At 39.6% G+C, this 19,830-nt stretch overlaps 1 protein-coding gene across 4 annotated transcripts in view; it reads right to left on the bottom strand.

Moving 5' to 3' along the window:
* Window positions 1–2,035: 2,035 nt before the first annotated feature.
* Window positions 2,036–19,830, bottom strand: part of OVCH2 (ovochymase 2) — a 28,826-nt gene continuing 11,031 nt past the window's right edge. The window contains exons 5-23 of one of the 4 annotated variants that reach the window (XR_011328166.1): window positions 19,600–19,772; window positions 17,947–18,042; window positions 17,396–17,547; window positions 16,534–16,729; window positions 15,002–15,025; window positions 13,544–13,634; window positions 13,304–13,437; window positions 12,759–12,899; window positions 11,642–11,772; window positions 11,162–11,255; window positions 10,199–10,330; window positions 9,707–9,793; window positions 8,871–9,057; window positions 7,266–7,335; window positions 6,483–6,678; window positions 6,046–6,197; window positions 5,548–5,716; window positions 5,030–5,128; window positions 2,036–3,638 (exon numbers count right to left, since the gene is read on the bottom strand). Coding sequence is in view for 2 of the 4 variants with exons in the window: in XM_009920373.2 (XP_009918675.2) it covers window positions 5,106–5,128; window positions 5,548–5,716; window positions 6,046–6,197; window positions 6,483–6,678; window positions 7,266–7,335; window positions 8,871–9,057; window positions 9,707–9,793; window positions 10,199–10,330; window positions 11,162–11,255; window positions 11,642–11,772; window positions 12,759–12,899; window positions 13,304–13,437; window positions 13,544–13,634; window positions 15,002–15,025; window positions 16,534–16,729; window positions 17,396–17,547; window positions 17,947–18,042; window positions 19,600–19,772 (2,248 nt within the window). In the remaining 2 variants the exon portion in view is untranslated. Of the gene's footprint in view, window positions 5,129–5,547; window positions 5,717–6,045; window positions 6,198–6,482; window positions 6,679–7,265; window positions 7,336–8,870; window positions 9,058–9,706; window positions 9,794–10,198; window positions 10,331–11,161; window positions 11,256–11,641; window positions 11,773–12,758; window positions 12,900–13,303; window positions 13,438–13,543; window positions 13,635–15,001; window positions 15,026–16,533; window positions 16,730–17,395; window positions 17,548–17,946; window positions 18,043–19,599; window positions 19,773–19,830 lie in introns of those variants that run through there. The other 3 variants (XM_009920373.2, XM_069803950.1, XR_011328167.1) reach the window with 3 other exon arrangements.

Raw genomic sequence — 19,830 nt, 5'->3', positions numbered from 1 at the left:
GCGGGCGGGTCTCGCCGAGGGGAAGGACCGCGGGACCGCGTGGGACAGCAGGGCCTGCGCCCCGGCGGGGGAGGGCGCCGCGGACAGCGAAACGGGACAGAAACGGCCGCAAAATCGGGTCGCCCTGGGCGGACACGCACCGGCTGTCGTCCTTCTCCCTGCCTCAGTTCTCACTGCCTTCATGCTGAGCGACGGAAGACGGCGAGGCCGGAGGTCTGGTCCAGTCCCGCTTTGCCGCCGTCTGCCCTGTAAAGCAGCGAGTGTTAAGTTCAAGTCCTCTAGGCAGAAACAGCCCGCGACCTTAAAATCTAACAATACAAGGTTATCGTTCGGTTTCGTAGGCAAGCATCCTCCCTCAAGGCTGCAGTAGGCCCAATCCTAACGAAAGGCCGTTAAGGCTGCACCGCTACCACAGGTAAAGACTGCATTACAGTCCCAGTGCACCCAGCAAGGGGCACTCCTCGTTGCCCGCCTTTGCGTTTGGGACTTTCTCTGCAGACAGCATGTACAGCCCACAGTCTGTGTTGCAAACTGCTGGCAAATGACCACTTAACTCCAAGTCACACCGCAAGCGTGACTGGGGGAACAGAAATCATTTCCTAACTTCTTCCCTATCCCCTGGGCCAAAATTTTACCTTGTGACAAGCAGCACTAACAAAGTATTTAGTATCTGTGGTCTTCGAATTGCTTTAAGAAAAAAAAAAAAGGAGAAAAAAACAACAAAACCCAAACCAAAAAAAAACCCCAACCCAAAAAACAACCACAAAAGAAACTTAAGTATCATTATTTCCTCTATAGAGCATAGGACAGAAGCACACAGTTTGGGACAAACACAAAAGTCAATTAAAAGAAAATACAAGTCTTTGAAGTCCAAGCCCATGTCACAAGGTTCAAAATAGTTGATCTAAAATAAAAGCATGCCCATATCGCACAGACATGTCTTTGTCAGGAGGAAGAAAAACTGATCAAAACCTATGGGGAAGGAAGGAACGCCAGGAATAATGCCACAGCACGCCAAGCTGTAGATGGCGATACAAGGATAAGGTAACAAATGTGATGTATCAGTTTTTGGAATGCTTGTATTTTATGTGACTTGTAAAAAGACTGAAAGAAAAAGACGTTCAGTCTCCTGTGCTACTGAAGTACTGACTATGGAAGACCAGAGAATTAATACCTCACCACATTTTTTATATTTTTTTGTTAATACTAGCTTTCCTCACCTGAGTTCAAAAGCAGGAGAACCACTACCAGCATGCTACATATTACTGCTCTGTTCCCAAAGTAAATTAATTCCTTGTATCAGTGTCACACATAGCCACTGTCCTCAGAGTATTGTAACTGAGCCCAGGACTTCGGGGCTGAATGACCCATTCTCCATGATAAAAGAAGATATTCTCCCACTGAGGTGCTGTGACTTTTTTTTCGGACAATATGGTATTGGTATGGCTTGAAACTTTTATGTATTTTGCTTTCATCAATGATTTACCATACATCCATGTAGCAAAAGTCTCGAAACTCAAGCAGAATAAAGCAGACCAAAAATGATAAGGACAAGAAACATTCAGATTTCTCAGTCAGAATTTATCCTGAAGGATAAACAGGAACAAGTGAAGGATAAATAGGAATTTATTCTTTCTTCTTTTTTAATTTTCAAGACAGGGCTTTCTGGTTACTTTACTGTGACTAATAATTGCATAGCTATGCAATTACCAGTGATTCTCTGAAATGCACTATTGATAGGAAGTATTAATTTTCCCTCAAGAACAGGACTCTTCCTTGCCTTCAGTAAGAGAAAGGCAAGTAAGGGGGTTTATAGAGCTTGAGACACTTTTAGCAGTATTTCTTGTTTCCTGTATTAACTATTCCTAATGCTCCTTCAATTTTTGCTGATTATTTTCTTTTGTGCCAGAGGTAGGGTTTTGGTCTACATAAAACTGCTGGGGTTTTGTTGTGGTGTTTTTTTTTTCTTCAAAGTACCAAGCCTAATTCTTTCCTTTTGTTAACTTCTCTTACATAGACATAACATCCACAGTTCCTCTGGTGTTACTGTTAAATTCACTCTTTTGAAAGCATGCAAAGAACCAAGTCTAGTCACTTCAGATGAAGAAATAAGTCTTTCTGTGCATCCAGTACATGACAGTAAATGGATTCCTAAATGAGAAAAAAACTGCCCTTGTGCCACTTGTCCTCAAAAACTACAATGGAAAAAAGGCTAGGGGAAAAGAGAAGAAAACTGGGAAGATCCCATGAGAACATAGTTCTATACTACCACCTAAATACTATGATTGTCAGATCCTTTTGGGCAGAGGAACTGTGGAAGAAAAGAGAGTCAGGAAATGTATGGCATGCATACCTCCAGGCAGAGTACATCTAAGGAAGGATATGGTGCTGCTGTGCTATTGCTCCTCTGGCTTCATCGGGGAGGTCACAGGAGCAGAAGCAACCCAGAACAGTATGATGCAGTAAGCCACTATGCTGCCCTAGGCTGGAAAAGGAGGAGATGGCAAAGTAAAGGAATTACGAACCAAGAACTCACAGAGGTAATGCCATAGAGTCAGAGATCAACAATGTTTTTAACATCTTTTGTTATCTATATAGCCAGAACCCAGATTTCAAACAACTGTTTCCTTTTCTGTACTATTGCCAGACATGCATTAACAGTGGACATACACTTTCTATTTTCTGATTAAGATCTTCCCTTTCCAACAAAAGTTACAAAAATGCTCTAATAACCACTCCTGCAAAGGCTATCTAGGTGCATCATTGGCAACATAGATGGACTCCCAGCATGCATGCCCACGTGCACACATAGAGCAGGACTACCATTTCAGAGCTAAGCAGGACGACTTACGGTCACAGATGCTCACGTTTACCAAAGGTCAGAACGAGATATTTTTGGACATAGACTTTTATTCTAAGTATTTAGCACAGTGCCAATGAACAATGCAATGAGCCTTCGTTTGCTTCTATATAACGTTACAAAGAAGATATTTTTACTTACATGCCAACAGAAGAAGGTTTATATCCAGATTTTAACCACGCAGGGAACCTGAGTCTACCTCAGTACTCAGGTAGGCTACTAGTATCCTACCTTTTGACTGTAGGGTTTAGGAAAGCCTCATATAACTGTCAAAAATTAAAGTGGACTTCATATAAATTTTGTAGAAACTAAAATATAATTCCATTACACGAACTCCATTGAAAGTAATTTTTTATTTTTTTTTAAAACCGGTTTTAATTTTCATCACAAAACAGTTCACATTATTGCTAAAAGATACTGGCAGCTTACAATAGCCTGAAAAGATACAACAAATAAAAGCAAAATTAGACTACTTGTAAAACCATACTATGAGAAACACAAAAGGTCAACATCCTGCAGTCAAGCAAAAAGTAAGTACCCTAACAATCAAATCAAATATAAATAATTTAAGATAGCATTCTGAATATATGAAAGGAATTTTTTTAAGAGATCTCAATTTCTTAGCATATAACCACTGCATTCAACAGGGCTAGCATAGCTGATACCACCTGTAGTTCTCCCCCTACCTTCTTATTTTTCTGAACACACCCACTTGATATCCTTGTATTAAATCAATAAGCAGATAAAAACTTTACAGGTATTTTAAGTCATCTTGTTCCTGTTAAGCAAAACAGAATAGCAACCAAGTGATTAGACAGATCTGCTCCCAGCATAGTTAGGCTGATACAGTTAGCTAATGGCAACTTCCACTATAACTGAACATTAACAGACTTCCATAATGAAAAAATACAAAGGATATTTTCCCTCCATTGCTCTCTGAAGGTCTCTTCAGAGAGTTTATCAAAGATAGAACAAGCATACTGTATCAATAATGTAATACAGCTGTGCCTCACACTTAATCTGAATTTGTCCGTAGTCCTTCCACCATGAAGTATTTTCATGATTTGACGGAAAGCTCATGCTCCAGATTATTTTGTGGGCTTTTGCCTAAAACTTTACAGTGAAGAAAAGAAACTGGTGAAAAACTTTTACCGTATTCACTTGGGAATGTTTAGAGAGAGGTAGAGAGATTATTTTTTTCCCCAGCTACAGAATAAAATTATATCTTTAAAAAAAATCAGAAGGTCTAAACTAATGTCATCAAAAAAGTAGGGTTACTGGCATCAAATGCATGTATGGGAAACATATCTCTAAAGATTTTTACCATTAAAAATCAACAGAAACAAAATGAGATATCTTTCTTACTTTCTAGTTATTTTCTGGACCACTGAGTCAAAGAAGGATTATACTTGTGTTACCTATTGTATTATCATACTGATCTAGGTTCTAAACACTGAGAGTGTTTCTAAACTGATCTAGATTCTAAACACTGTGTAAGCAGCCATTTGGCATTACACAAACTACTATTTACAAGTAAATGTGCTCAGTTTGCAGTATGTGGATTACACAGTACCTCTTTAATTACATGTATAGATTAATTAGGATAGCTGTCAGTTCTTGCATGCTGCCAAAGGCCCTTGGCCTGTAATACTTGTCTTTTCAAACACTTCTATCTGTTTAAACAACACGCAATTTGTTAAAACAGGAACTGTATTAAAAATATCCTTTTCCCAGCAATTGGATTGATTCAGTTCACTAATGACTAGACAATGTTCTTCTGCTGCTCAGAATGCACTACTACTGCCACTGCCTAGGTCCTCTCAGAGCCAGAGGTAACACTCTCATCCACCTTAACGGAAGGATGACTGACTCCCCCTTCAGTTATTTTACACAGGCACTTATTTAATCTCATTTCTGCAGTACTTTTACACTCTCCAGTACTACATTCAAGGACGTGCTTGGCATATGGTATATGGTGGTTATTTTCCCTCACTTTCCTTCTAAGATAGATTAATAGAGTGTCAGAAGCCTGCAAGTAACTTGTCTCTGCCCCAAGCACACGCATGTGAAGCCAAAGTCTCAATTCAGCTAAATCAGCAGTCAATTCACCAGGATAAGTATCAGCTATTTTGGGATGTGTTCACCAATTATGAACTAACACACTCTCACCAAATTTTGCTTTCAGTGGCCTTTGTGCTTTGGAAGTGTTTTACAATGTGGTCCATCAGAACCGTTCTTTTGACGGTCACACCATGAAAATGGGGAGATCTACAAAAAGGAGAAAAAGAAAACAGGGTAAACTTTGCAAAGATCATCAACAAAGGCAGGCTGTAAACTTGTCAAAGTGGACTCAGCTGTCACATCTCGTGTCAGTTCATGCCTCCCTACCTCCTCCCAACCCTGAGAAATGAAGCGGCAAAGCAGCAGTAAGGAAAACATAGCCGTCAACATGAGAAATGCAATAGAGAGCGCAATAATAATATATCCAGAACAAATAAGATTTTCAGAAGTGACTACTGATTTAGATTCGTCTGTTTCTGGGCATTCAGCTAGGGGTATTTTAAACAACCAAGATTTCAGGAAGTGCTGGACACCCAAATATAAAAATGGCACCCTAGAAAAGACCTTAAATTAAGCATCTAGCAAGAGCAAAATGATTCATTTAATTGTTTTGTTTTCATACATACCACTACTGTTAACATTCTGCTTGATCCAGTCAACAAAAGCACCAACATTTGTGTATACTCCCGGGTAGCTCTTCCTTCCACAGCCCAAGCCCCAGCTAGTGATTCCATGAAGGGTGTAAAATCCCGAGTTATCTTCTGAAGGACAAACTAATGGGCCACCAGAATCACCCTGCACAAGGACAAAGGAATCTTGTTATGAGCTAACATCACTCCTTATGTTTTAAAATTATCAGTTCAACTACAAGAGGTCTCAGCTGCTCATGTGTTTGGGGGTTTCTGATTTTAAAAGGCAGAGAAAGAAATAACCTTTGTTCAAGGGGAGTACCTGTTTTTGCAATGAGTAATTAAAATCCTACTATTAGGGAGTCTTTCACTGTATATCACCTACAGCCTGTTTGCAAGAAAACAGCTTTTAGTGAGGTTTTAACAGTCCCCTTCCCAGAACCCGTCTGGCCATACCCCAAGTGTCAGAAGGCAAAGGTGATGTGCGCAACTTACTGTGCATGAGTCCTTGCCTTCTTCCAGAGGGAATCCAGCACAGATCATCCTCTGGGTCACTTTACTGGGAAGATTCATGTAATAGTTCTGACATGTGTTGAGCACCAGGATGGGGACTTCCAGCTGATGCAGTTTTTTCCCCTTTTCCCTGTCTTGAAGTAAAAGACACCTCAGAAACCAGTAGAGGCATGAATTAGTGATTCCAGAATGAAGCTTTACGCTTCCCCTTTTCAAATGGTCTCAGTCTAAATTATCTGATTTCTTTCCTCTCACCCATTTTGCTGCATGTCTAGCTGAGCTTATACAAGTGAAAACTTTTTAACATGTCTGTTTTCCAGACGCTAATATATAGACAGAATGAATGTTACAACACAGAACATGGTATTTAAAACACAGCTACAGCATGGTCAATGTTTGAAATAGCAAAGACTGCATACCTTCTTCATGTGCACCCCATCCTGTGACAACGCACACCCTCGAGGGCTGAACTGCCTCCTCCCTGGCTGGGAGGCACACTGGGCGCACATAGTGGTTGAATTCTAAGGGCTCGGCCAGTTGCAGTAAAGCGATATCAGAGTCCATAGTGGTCTTGTTAAAACTCGGATGTATAATATACTTTTTTACTGACCTTTTCTAGGAAAGCAGACATTGACATTTTCTGAATTACTTAGGAATTTGAGTCTTTAAGTAACTTTGGTTTTATAAATTTTCAGGCCATATGCAAGGTGCCTTAAGAGGAGGACACATTTAAAAGCAGCTGCTGAAGCCACCAGCTTTCTTCTATTAACAATTCAGGATTATGCCTCTTGGACGTGGATCAGGGAACATGCAAGAAACTCCATCCAGCAAGTGTAGGAAAAGGGTCTTGGACAATCATTTGGGTCTTGGACAATCATTTGTCCAGTCTGAGCAAAGTGGAAAGTTGTGCCCCAATTATTTCTGTATTGGTAATAGTCACCAGGGAATTTAGAGACAATACACTCCTCACTCACACATCCTCCAGGACACTGAGCTTTGGAGTTCATTACTGGTGAAGGCACAGATCTGTGTTGATATAATTTCTCTGACTGTCACACAAAAGCTGTTGTGTAAATGCAGATCAAGATCAGCACGCGGGCTGTTAGATTGCTGCATCATGAACAATTTAGGAGATGCATTTACATCAAAAACTATTTTGCAAGATTGATTTCTATTTTATTATTAAGCAGAACTTATAGTACCTGTCTGTATTCTTGCTCTGTAAGATCATGAAGTCCAGTTACCACCATCCATAAGTCTCTGTACAGTTCCCTAAAAAAAAAAAAAAAGATAAGCACATTCTTAGGCTTGTATAACAGCATTCTTGAAACCTGTGAATCTTAAAACCTCCCCCACCCTATAGGGATACTAGGGCCCTACATATTGCTGGGCCAACAACTTCTGAGGCCCACACTCCAATACAAATCTATGGAAATCTTCCCACTGTCTTCTAGGGAGCATGAAATAGTCTCATGATGAGGCAGTAGGATCTCTCAAACACATAGTGAACTGAGAGAAAGGTCACTTTTATAAGGACTGGGGGTGCCTGATGCAGATCACAAAGCCTGCATGGTCCATGTCATCCAGGGACAGTGCTGGTCCCTACCTTCTTAATGAAAAAACGGGTGACCTCTAAAACATTGCTACCTATCAAAGGATACAAAGAAATGAAACAAACATTTCATTTCAGACTTTGATTTCTTAACCAAGCCCTCTCACTACCTGAAAACCTGTCATAACGCCCTGATGAAATTAGTTGTGTAGAATCATTAAGCCACGTATGCAAATTCTGATGTGATAGCAACGCGCAATAGAGAATTCCTCCTTAATATGGCTCTTAAAGCAGTACCTTCAACACAGCGCAACAATGTTCCTGACAAAATTTTGCAAACTAATACTTAGAAACATAGACGCCAAAGTCTGACATTCAAAACAGTACTTGCATTTCAGATCCCCAGTTTTGTGGGGGTGGGGAAAAGAATCAGAGAAATGGAGAATGTGGATGCCTGAGCATCTTTGGCATTTGGGGCTTTTGAAAGCTTACCCTCATTTTCAAGTAATAGCAACTTTATTTGAAAACAGGCCAGAATACCTAATTATCTGCCATCCTAGGAAGATTTTTTTTTAAATACTTTAATGGCCCAGTATATATCTGAATTTTAAATTAATGTACTTGTGATTAATTTGAACTTTAAAACAGGTGGTATTCAGCCTAAGAGATGAATAAACCAATTGCAGTTTAGAAAGTATTTTAAAGAGTCCAAAAGTCACACAGACTATCCTTTTATCTCCTCTCAATAAAGACAGAAAAATTTCCATGTAATCTGATTTAACAGATTGATAGGTTCTTAATAAGGGAATGGCATCAACCTTGTGCACAAAAGCCTCCTGTATGTCCTCCAAAATCTACACAAATTCAGTAATTTTTTGATTTTTCATAGGTTGATTCTACCTGGATGAAAACATGCTCTGTAAAAGACCCAAACACAAAGAAGTTACCTAAGAGTAAGTGGGGAATGACAAGGGACTTAGTATCTTGTCATCTCTTCGGAAAACTGATCTGAATGAAAGCCAAGCCTACAGAAGTAGCCACTATGATCCTAGTACATATATGTGGAGCAAAAGAATCCAGTGCCAGCGTGAGCTGTAAGTAGGTGGTAAAACTAAAACTGTGCCAGCCACCCTGGGCAGAACCACCACGCAATTCTGTCACCTGCAGAGACACACCTGCATTATTCTGTCACCTGCAGAGACACACCATGCAATTACAGACATTCCCAGGGAAGGGTTCATCCCGGTGTACTTACTTAGAATTAAAGCAGTGAGCAGCTGTGACAACCCATTCTTTGGCAAGAACTGCTCCTCCACAGATGTGCTCATCTGAAATTTGTACACTGACCTGCCAAGGCCATGAGTATGGTACAGCTACTTCACCTCCAATTATCCTACTAAAGATGAACCTGGGCTGATTTGAAGGCACTCCACAAATACCATCTGAAACAGAAAGCACTGATGTTTCAAGAAGTCTTTAGAGGTTAAGATTTGGAGAAGCAAAGAACAGTCAATTTAAGAGCTACCCCACAGCTTCTAAAGATTGCTCCCTCCCCTTTTTTGCCAAATCTTTCAACTTCCCTCATTACAAAGGATCCAAACGTTTAGACATAGCATGAGGAGATGATCTTAGTAAAAACAGAGCTTCACCAAGATGAAAGCAACTGCTTGCCTTCAAAGTTTTAGCCTCAAACCTACAATGAATACGGACTCATCCCATTCTCCATAAAGTACTGGAGGGAAAAAGGGAAGTTCTAAAATGCTGATTATTATTTTCAACTACCCTGTAACCCTTTGCAATTATTTTCACCAAAGCAAGTAGGTGTAAACTGACATACAAGCTGAAATAATGTCATTGCATTGCTGTAAATGACTTAACAAGATGAAGGAAACAAGAAAAATTAGGTTTTCCTATTTTAAAGCCAAAGCATAGAACTGTTACTATTCATCTTTTTATTTTCTCAAAATAACTTACTGAAAAATTCTGGGACAACTGCATCCATTAAAAATTTCGAGAAAACAGCATTTAAATTATAGTTCTTTATAGGTACTCCCTATTCCCATGAAGAAAATATAACTCGGGTTGGCTTACCTGTTGTAACCTGTATTTCTTCTTCAGTCATATCCATATCCATATCTTCAAATTCTTCTTCACTAGTCGAGTCCGAAGTATCTAAATCTAGCAAATGAAAATAGCAAATGTGTTAGCAGGCTGTCTTGAGTGATATTTTTATTACAAAAGCACTTTTATTTCCTTTATTACAATTTTTGTAGAAGGAATAGATTTCTACAGTAGAGATCTGTGCTATTACATCTTCACATGGTAGTGAAGTGCCATTTAAAATGCACCAAAATACTCTTACGTGAAATAAAACTCTGAGGTTTTGGGTAGATTCATAGTTTCTCTTCACCTACTCAATAGGCCCTTTGTTTAAGGCCTCAATAGGTTCACAATACAGTTTTTTCACTGAAACAGTTGGTTAGATGAGAACCTCCTAGAGCAAAATAATTCTGAATAGCCAGATTCACTGAAGAGCCCTTTGTGCTGCCCCAAAGAGGCAGTTTCCCAAGTTACTTCGATTACCTGTTACACGAACAAAAGAGACTGTAGCTCTGAATCCTCCAAAGGTCTCTGTTTCATCAGAGTGAAAGACAACCAGCATCACAGCAGAGGAGCTTAGAACAGGTGCTGGTAGGGCAAATCCACAAGACTTAGCTAAAGATGAGAAAAGCAAAGGTTCACTGTAGATTAACATGTACTTTTTCATCCTTATGTCTTTCAACAGGGGGTACCCAAAATTCTGCGTATTCCAGCTCTCACACAGGAGGGTAAAAAATAACTATGCACAAGAGAGGAGTTGAGATAAGTAGACTGAGGCTGAAGGACTGTTCTATTATTTCTGACGTCTGTCCTTGTTCAGTAGTTATCTCATAAGAACAAGGAGACTCTTGCATTATTTCGTAAGAGTCTATCGCAGCACTCATGCTCATAGGTTGCCATTACATATAGAACACACTGGAAACCTGATTTCCCCTTGTTAGTGTTTCAGCACTAGCATCTGCTAGTGCTAATCTAAGCACCCGCATCAAGCAAGTGCTGAAATCAATTGATTGGGACAGGTCGACTCATTCAATGTAAAGCAGGAGAATCTCCAGCAAGGTGGCAAGAATTACATGACTGCTTATCTGGAGTGAAGAGCAACTGGACTCTGGAAAGGAGACCTCTTGGGTGCTTTCTGTGTCTGATCATTACTATAAAAATAAATTATTGTGTTATGCCCTTTTCTTCATTGATATGAATTCAGAACTGCATTTCATATAGAATTTAAATACACAAAACTGTTCTGTTCAATGTGGTTTTGCCTCTGTAAGTGGAACAGCAGCAGCAATACACCTGCAAGTATTTTTCAAGGTACTGAAACTAGCACCTATAACATCACCTGAGACTCTAGAGGCAAACTTGATTTTAGACCGTAAAACAGGGCTAGTGAAAGTCATAAAAGAACTAGGTTATCCCCCAAAATATGTCAAAAATCAAAAGTCAAACCAATTTCCTCCTCTTTTCCCACATCTTCATACACAGTCACGGCATCATAAGAGCAATCTTCACTTTCTTCTACTTCAAAAGACTGGTATGTAAGCTTTAAATAAAAAGTGAAAAAGTGAATCTCGTTGCTAAATTCACACAGAAAAAGTTCAAAGATCTATAATAAGGTCTTTAGTATTCTCAATGATTCCTTTGGGGTTTGATTTCAGTGACTTTCAGACCTCTCACAGGGGATACATAGTATATTACATTTGCTAGAAGAACCTGTCATGATGAAATTTAAACCAGGAAATCCTATTTTACTATAGCCTAAAGGAGAAATCTGGCTTTTGGGATGGAAAGTGATTTCTCTTAACTGCATCCAGCAGCATTATTCAAGCTTATGTTGCTTGATCTTGCTTGTCCTTAGCTGCATAATTTCTTGTTAACTCAATTGTGCCCGCTTCCATCCTGTAGACACAAGAAAGGCTTATATTATACCTTGATTACATGGTCCTCTGGTGCACAAATAATCCATTGACAGTCTGCCATGTTGCTGTAGCGCTCTGGATAGTGCATACTTTGTAACACACCCTCTTCAAAAAGGACAGCTAAGGACTCACAGCCAGAATCTGGAAATCCAGGAAAACGAAAATGAAGGCACTGTGATTTCCTATTAAATCATTCACACACACACACAAAAAAAAAAAATCCAGAAAAACTCTTGTGGTGCTTTCACACAGCTGAGAAAGAGAACAGGACAGAGCAGCAAGCCAAATCCTTCTGTTTGAAAAAGATGCAAAGAAAATTTTTAATTTGTTCCCAGGCAGAAGAGCAGTCCAGCCTATGACTATAGCATTCCCCTTTGGCTACAGGCAATGCACTGTAGGCACAGGTACCCATGTGGGGTGACCGAAGAGCAGGACACAGGCATGTCAGAAGAACATTTGCCAGCTTTCTCGGAGAGGAAAGTGGTGACATAAAACACAACCAGAGGACATGTCTCCCTGATGGGCTATGCGGTGGCAAGGCCCCTCAGAGGGGGTTCCTCCTTACACTCTGCCCAGGACAGAAACTAGCTGAAAAAGCTGCAGGAACAGGAACAACAGGTGTCTGTCTGTCTGTAACTGGATTGTCCAGACTCAGCAGATGGCCCCTGGGCCTGCTCCGCAGTGATGATGATCCTCTCTGCACAGCAAAACTGGGAGCAATTCTCCACAACATACATCTTAGCATTAGCCACCTCCCTCAGGGCCCCTCCATGAAAGCATGCTTGGGACTAGCAAAGCACCTTTCATCTGGAAATTCTGCTCATTTGACTAATCTAATTAAGTTTTAAAACATTCTGGAAGTAGGGAAGGAAATGAGATCTTGTATAAAGTGGATGGAGAAGAGGCAATGTTAAAGGAGGGCTTCTCTCAACAGCATCTATCCTATCTCTTTCTGCATCCCAGTTTCTCCACAATGTCACATGGCAGCCTAACCATACTTACCTTGTTCATAACATCACCCACACAGAATTATCATAGGAGCTTCCTCTGATTCATTTTCTCCTGAAAATTTTTTTCAGGTCACCACCCAAGAGTGCAGACAGGTATATTACAAGACTTAGACTTACCAGGAAGAATATCTGGTGTAAGAGCTTTGTAGGTCATGGAAAAACCAGTTCCATAATCCTTGTTGTCAGAAACAAATTTCAGCCTTATACTATTGGACCCAATCAAAATAGGTAATGGAAGATCTCCTCCACAGAATTTCCCTGAAACATAGTATTAGAGAATAATCATTGTTTAAACTCTTAGTCACTTGAGAAAACTTGCATGTACCATTTTAGTACTTAGCTATAAACATTTTAGGATGAGAAGAAAATTGCCTATTCATTCCTCTATATTCTCTATTAATCCATTAGCCCAAATAGACGCACACTATTAGAAATTGAAAATCCTTGACACCAGAAAGTCATTGGCTGACACAGTTCCCTACCAGGCATTTTCCATTCTCTTCTCCTCCCACACTCTTTGTCTTTTATTTTAGATCATATGTCACAACATATTCATCATGAAAACCTAAGTAAAACGTAATCAACCACAATGTCCTCACTGGGTATACTTGCTGTTAGAATGAAAGAGTACACTGACAGATTATTTCCAAGAAATAACTCACCGACAAGTCTGTTGTCTTTTGAATAGACTGATAAAGAATCATAGTCACAAAACGTTTCTGGCTCTATATCAAAGTGGGAAAAATGAAGCAATATATAATTTCCTTCTGGTACAAATAGAGTCCATACACACAATCTGGAACAACAAATTAGTTCCCATTCACAAAACTGCAACAAAAACCCCAAACTACACCAGTAGGGGTAATAGTTTCTGGGGAAAGACTGTGTGTTTGTCTACTTACTGGTGGTTTTGATAGAACTGGTTGGGACTTCCAGGAAAATGTAATTGTCCTTCACTGTCAGGGAGTTTGCCATCCTGAATGCTACAAAATGCTGCATTGTAGAGTTAAAACAAAACAGAAATAATCATGTTTGACACATATGCAATCATTTGTTCCACCAAATAGCTCAAACATCTAGAGAACATTGTGAGACTCAAGATTGCTCAGCTGTACCTTGTTTCTGCTGGCAGACTGATGCTGGGTCTTCTCTCTTTTATTTGGAACTATGGTAAGTCAGTTTTAAAACACAAAATTTGGGAGCAAAAATTAAGCACTACCGATGTGCTATCCTATTTTATTGTAAAAATGCCAGTGCTTGCTTTTTACCTTAAAGAAACTATTTGTTAAATGAGGATTCCAGTATAAATATTTTTCAGGGAGGAAAACCACATACCTCAGGACATAAGCAAAGCATTCATTGCAGCCCATTTGTAATAACATCCTTAGCTATATCACAGCAGGAGACTTTTGCAACAGTACAATATGGTATTAAAGACACTTTAATAGAAGAAGCAGAAGCTTTCCTCTCCAGATAAGTGTTGTTAGAAACACAATTACTTATAAAAATTATCTTCTCTTGCCTTTCTTTCTCCTTGCAAGGTAAGCCAGTAAGACATTGATCAACAACTACGTATATGAAAACAAATTGTACTTATGTACTTATAAGATTGTCTTATAATATTTCAAAAAGACACAAACAGCACTTAAATACCCAATTCTCACTGGCCACAGCAAGTCTATACAAACTGACCATGTGCCCAAGCTCGTTTATCACCTGAGAGATCTCACTCTAGATTACTAAGATTAAAATTTTAAGATCTAGGTCACAAGCATTACTTCTAGTATCTTTATGTGAACTTCTACCTAGATGAACAGAGTGTCCAACAAGAACATAAACATGGCAGAATCAAAGTAAGACTTCAATTTTAAAACATGTTACATTCGGGGTTGGGTTTCATGGTGGGGGTTTTTTTGCATTTTATTCATAGAAACAGACACCAGACAAGTAGATAGATTCATCATAAACTGCACAAAAGTAATACTAATTTACCTCATACTTTCCATTTAGAATCTATATTTTTACCAGAATAAACTTCACTAACTAGATTTCATGCATTGCTTAAGGTTCTGATCTACATTTTTCCCATCAATTTTATTTGCATTTCAATAAAAATATGGCTTTATAGATGTAGCTCACTTAAGGAAAATTCCTTTTTGAAGTCACCAGTACATAAGTAATTTTTTTTTTACAGCACCAGGAGGAAGAAAGTACATAATTAAAGTATACATTTAAAAGTGCTTTGATGAATCAAGCTTCTTTACTTTTTTTCCTTCATAGATTATATATCAGACTATTTTGGGGGTCTTTTTATGCTCAGATAACACAGATAGAAGATACTGAAAAAATACTTTACTCACCTGTGGAGCTTTTCATTTTCAGATCTAATAAAGGAGGGATAGGGAAGGGGGTGGAAAAAGAAGAATAAATTACTGTAGTTTCATATTCACAATGTAGGCTTTATTTTTATCCATTTGAAATGGTAATTTTATATGGTTAGCACTGAGGCAAATTTAAATGCTTCTTGGGGACATAGTGCCTACAATAAACTAGGCTTAGAATTAAAACAAAATTGCAAGTTCAGGCAATGCTGACTTTGGAATAAACAATTCTGGAGTAGCCAGTTCTAGAATTAATCATACATTGATAGGCCAGTGCTCAGTCTGAGCAGCACAGTACTCTCTTTCCACATACTTGTTAAGTAAATACTATACATTTCAGGTAAGGGTAGCAGAATCCAAATGCTGGCATCACGAGGGATGCAGAGACATTAAGCCTGACAGCAATTACAGTTAAGATCTTTTGCACCAGCATGACAGTATAAAAGAGTGAGCAAGCAAGACCTAATGCCAATGCAATTGAGAATTGTGTTTTCACTTTACCTACCAAACCACTTTTTCTGTTTACTGGAGCCAACACACTTTAATTACCACAATAGCTAATCATGTTATTTTCTCCTGATAATAAAGTGGGCCAACTAGTAAACCTTTAATAAAAAGACCCTGTCTCTCTCTTTTCTTTTCTTTTTTTTTTTTTTCAAATTGAAAACCAAAATATTTTTCAGAAGCTAAACCGTTTTCATTTTTTTCCGACATTATTAGGGTTTTCTTTTTTTCAATCACAAGTTGAACCTGGTTTCTAATGGGAATTTTTTTTTCCCCTTGCAATTTTTTTTCTTATCATTGACTAGCAAAACCTCTTAAAAACCCCTCCTCAGTTTTTCAGTTCTCTGCATAAATTTTAACACAATCTCCAATACCTTTTAATGAAAATAGCCCAAACTGAAAGAAAATGTTAATTCAGTTTCTTAATGCTCTGAGTGAAGTTCACCGCTAGACAGACTGTCATTTGTATCACCAGCTCCATGACTTTGGAAGCAATGGATAATTTTCACGCTGATCCCCTGCACAGAGGACATACGTAGCCTCTTGGGCAGAGCAAGCAAAAGCAATCCTGAGAGTAGTCAAATGTCTGATCCAACATGTTTTTGCTGAGAAAAATGACAAGTGACTTCAAAGAGGTGCGTACGGACCTTCAGACATTTTCAGCTGGTGAATTTCCACTTAAAAATACCATGCTAACTGGCTAGCTAGATAAAAGGACCATTCTTAAGGTTAAAAAAAAAATAAATATACACACACACATATTTAGTCCAAGTAGGAGGCAAAGTGGAAGCAAAGTAAACATTTACAATGCTCTCAATTTGGTTTTGGCCATTGCCAATCAGTACCATATACTTAAAGGCATTGGGAAATGCTACAGTGCTTTGCCAGAAAAAATGGGGAGAAAAAATAAGTGCTATATCTTGAAAAATATAAAATTAAATGAAATATTATTATGAGACAGAACAGTTGTCACAAGTGAGGGACACATTACTGTAGAGACTTAATACCAGCACTCATGTTCTCTTGAATCCAGGGAAGCACCGCGCTGAGGTCTGTGAATATTCCCGGAGATCCTCTGTTGTAATGTTTCTTCTTCTCGTTACTTATCCAGCCACGAGCACAGCCCATCCCCCAGGAGATCACACCAGCAAGAGTCCAGGCACCATGCTTACGTCGACACAAGAGAGGGCCTCCAGAGTCACCCTGTAACAAACAAGTAAAAGCTCACAACCTACAGCTGACAAAAGTACGTGTGTACCACTGAACAAGCCTTAAAGAGCTTACTGAGCTCCCTTTTGTGCCATACTAACAAACCTGCAATGTAGGGGATAGTAATTTTTAAAAAACTGTGAAGAAAGACACTTTCTTTTTTATTGTGTTTAGTCAGGATTGTCAAAAGGGGGAGAGACAGACTAATTCCCTCATGGGTGCACATCTGTTGTGCTTTAGCATGTAAAAAGGAGGAGCTTTTTTTCCCCCCCATGACAGGGAACAATCACTTAACCTTTATCTGACTTCCTTTCCTTCCTGTAATCCAAGACAATACTTTCTACTTTTCTCTGTAGGATCTTAGCAACATTAACTAATTTATCAATCAATTGTTCTGAAGTTAGAAAGCCCTAAGCATTATTGCACTGGGACACATTGCGAAATTGCTCTCAGGAACCTGTCATACAACTCATACAATAATTTAAATGGCATCATGTAATTAAGTGCGTTGCCCCATACAGAACCTTTGAAAGAATTCATACATCAAAAGAAATACACTCCAAATAACAGAGTTTACAGTGTATTTATTCAGTTAGGTACACAGAGCCTTGAGCTTCTGAGAAACACCTGTAAGTACACGAGGCCCTCTGTTCGGCTGACCTGGCAGGCATCTTTTCCTCCATCTGGAAATCCAGCACACATTATAGTGTCACCTTGGATGGGTTTCTTTAAAGTTGATAATGCTCTTGAACACTCCTTACTGTTTAGGATTGGTAGATTGACTTCATATAAGACCTGAGGGAGTACTCCATCTGAAATACAAAAAAATTGTTCATAAGAAATGCTGAAAGGTGAACTTAATGTCACTGCTAATACACCAAAAAAACTTAGTTGGAAACTTGCTCCAAGCCATTTTATAGTTACAAGCATGTTTTGATAAACATCCAGTTTTGTGTACATAAGCAGTTTTACTTGAATAAATTTTAAAATGTTTCCAAATCGAAATACAGGTCTATATATTGTAGTGATCCGTTTTGAGATAATTCACAGGTAGGCATAGAAGCCAGCAAAGATCCTGTTTTGAGACTACAATTCTTAGGACCAGTTGATGGTTTCTTCTGGTCTGCGTATGACCTACGCAATCAAGCTCTTAACTTCAGAAATAAGACACTGAGAAACCTGAATGTCAAAGAACAATTTGAGTGGCTTACTCTCATTTAAGCGGCCCCAACCACAAGCAGTGCAGATATACCCAGCTTCAAACTTTTCACGAGGATCAGGAAGACATGCTGGCAAAACTGATGAACCTGCCACACACGGACATGAATTCTATTGGTAAGTATTTGAAAGAACAACAACAAAAAGCTTCCTTTCTCAGTTAGGTTTGTTGTTTTTTTTTTTAACTGAAAAGTATTGTTATTTTTGTGACATCTAAAAAATTAACCTGGCATTTGACAATTTATCTGTGCCTCCCCTTTGTAGTGTTTTGGAATGGAAGAAGAAAGCCATGAGCACCACAAGCTTCGGCCCAGGCCTTGCCATTCAGCTTAAACTTAGCTGCTACCACGAGCCAAACTTCCATTAGAAAAAGTAGTCGCTCGTCTTTGTGGTGACAAAGAACGAGCAACCTCATGATCAGAGCTGGAGCCTTCGGAAGAGCAAAGCATTGCGTGGACTCTCCTATGCACCTCAATATTACGTAAAACTGATGTGAAGTGGCCTTCCAGAAAACCTGACCGTAAGGCGAAGTTAGCGTACAGCTGAGAAACAGCTGGCTCACGGGCCAGGAGACGGGCAAGCAGCAGCTGTCCTCCCCCCTTCCCATTTCAGCCCCCAGAGGGACCACTCTGCCACCGCTGCAGATAATCCCAACTCCCTCCCGCAGCCTGCACCAAGCGAAGAGAGGGCAAAACACAGAGCGGGTGTCAGCGAGTGAGGTACAGACAGCACCGCGGTACGCTCTGAGCTCTGGTCTGCCTTTCACTAGCTTTACTGTTCGCCAGAGGCAGAAATTTCCACCTGTGCCTTCAATAAAAAAGAAAACCACCTATCTGGTCAATTTTAAATCTCCTGCATACAAAGAACAACACCTTTTTCTTGAAGGGAGTATGGAGGCTGAAAAAGGCCATTGTCGTGGTTTAACCCCAGCCAGCAACTAAGCACCACGCAGCCGCTCACTCACTCCCCCCCCATCCAGTGGGATGGGGGAGAAAATCAGGAAAAGAAGTAAAACTCGTGGGTTGAGATAAGAACGGTTTAATAGAACAGAAAAGAAGAAACTAATAATGATAACACTAATAAAATGACAACAGTAGTAATAAAAAGATTGGAATGTACAAATGATGCGCAGGGCAATTGCTCACCACCCGCCGACCTACACCCAGCCAGTCCCCCAGCGGCGAATCCCTGCCCCCCACTTCCCAGTTCCTAAACTAGATGGGACGTCCCATGGTATGGAATACACTGTTGGCCAGTTTGGGTCAGGTGCCCTGGCTGGGCATGAGAAGCTGAAAAATCCTTGACTCTAGCCTAAACACTACTGAGCAACAACTGCAAACATCAGTGTTATCAACATTCTTCACATACTGAACTCAAAACATAGCACTGCACCAGCTACTAGGAAGACAGTTAACTACATCCCAGCTGAAACCAGGACAACCATTTAAGTCAACTGATACATTTTTCTGACTCACCTCTGGTATTTTAAATACTACAGCTGCAAAATACTCTGGAGATTTTTAGTGGTATAATCTGACAGCTGTGAAATTGGTTCAAACTGAGTTTCAAGACCTTTCACAGCATCTGGGAGAAGCAAAGGCCTTACCTTCCCCACTGAAAAAGATCACAGATAACTATGGCCTTACTGAAGGTGAAGGCTCCATCCAGCTTCAGAAGGGCAACGTCATAGTTCATCGGCCTTCTGGGGTCAAAGTTTGGATGCTTAATGACATATTTAACAGGGAGTGTCTGCTCGCCATTCTCCCTGATCCTCAAATCATGCTCTCCTGCAGTGACATTCATGTACTGGACGAGGTTCCTGCAGAATAGAAAAATAGAAGTTCAGCTACAGAAGCTTCAAAATGAAAGGGAAAAAT

Source organism: Haliaeetus albicilla, chromosome 16 (assembly GCF_947461875.1).
Source record: "Haliaeetus albicilla chromosome 16, bHalAlb1.1, whole genome shotgun sequence".
Classification (NCBI taxonomy): Eukaryota; Metazoa; Chordata; class Aves; order Accipitriformes; family Accipitridae; genus Haliaeetus; species Haliaeetus albicilla.
This window is presented reverse-complemented; position numbering and strand designations above follow the sequence as displayed.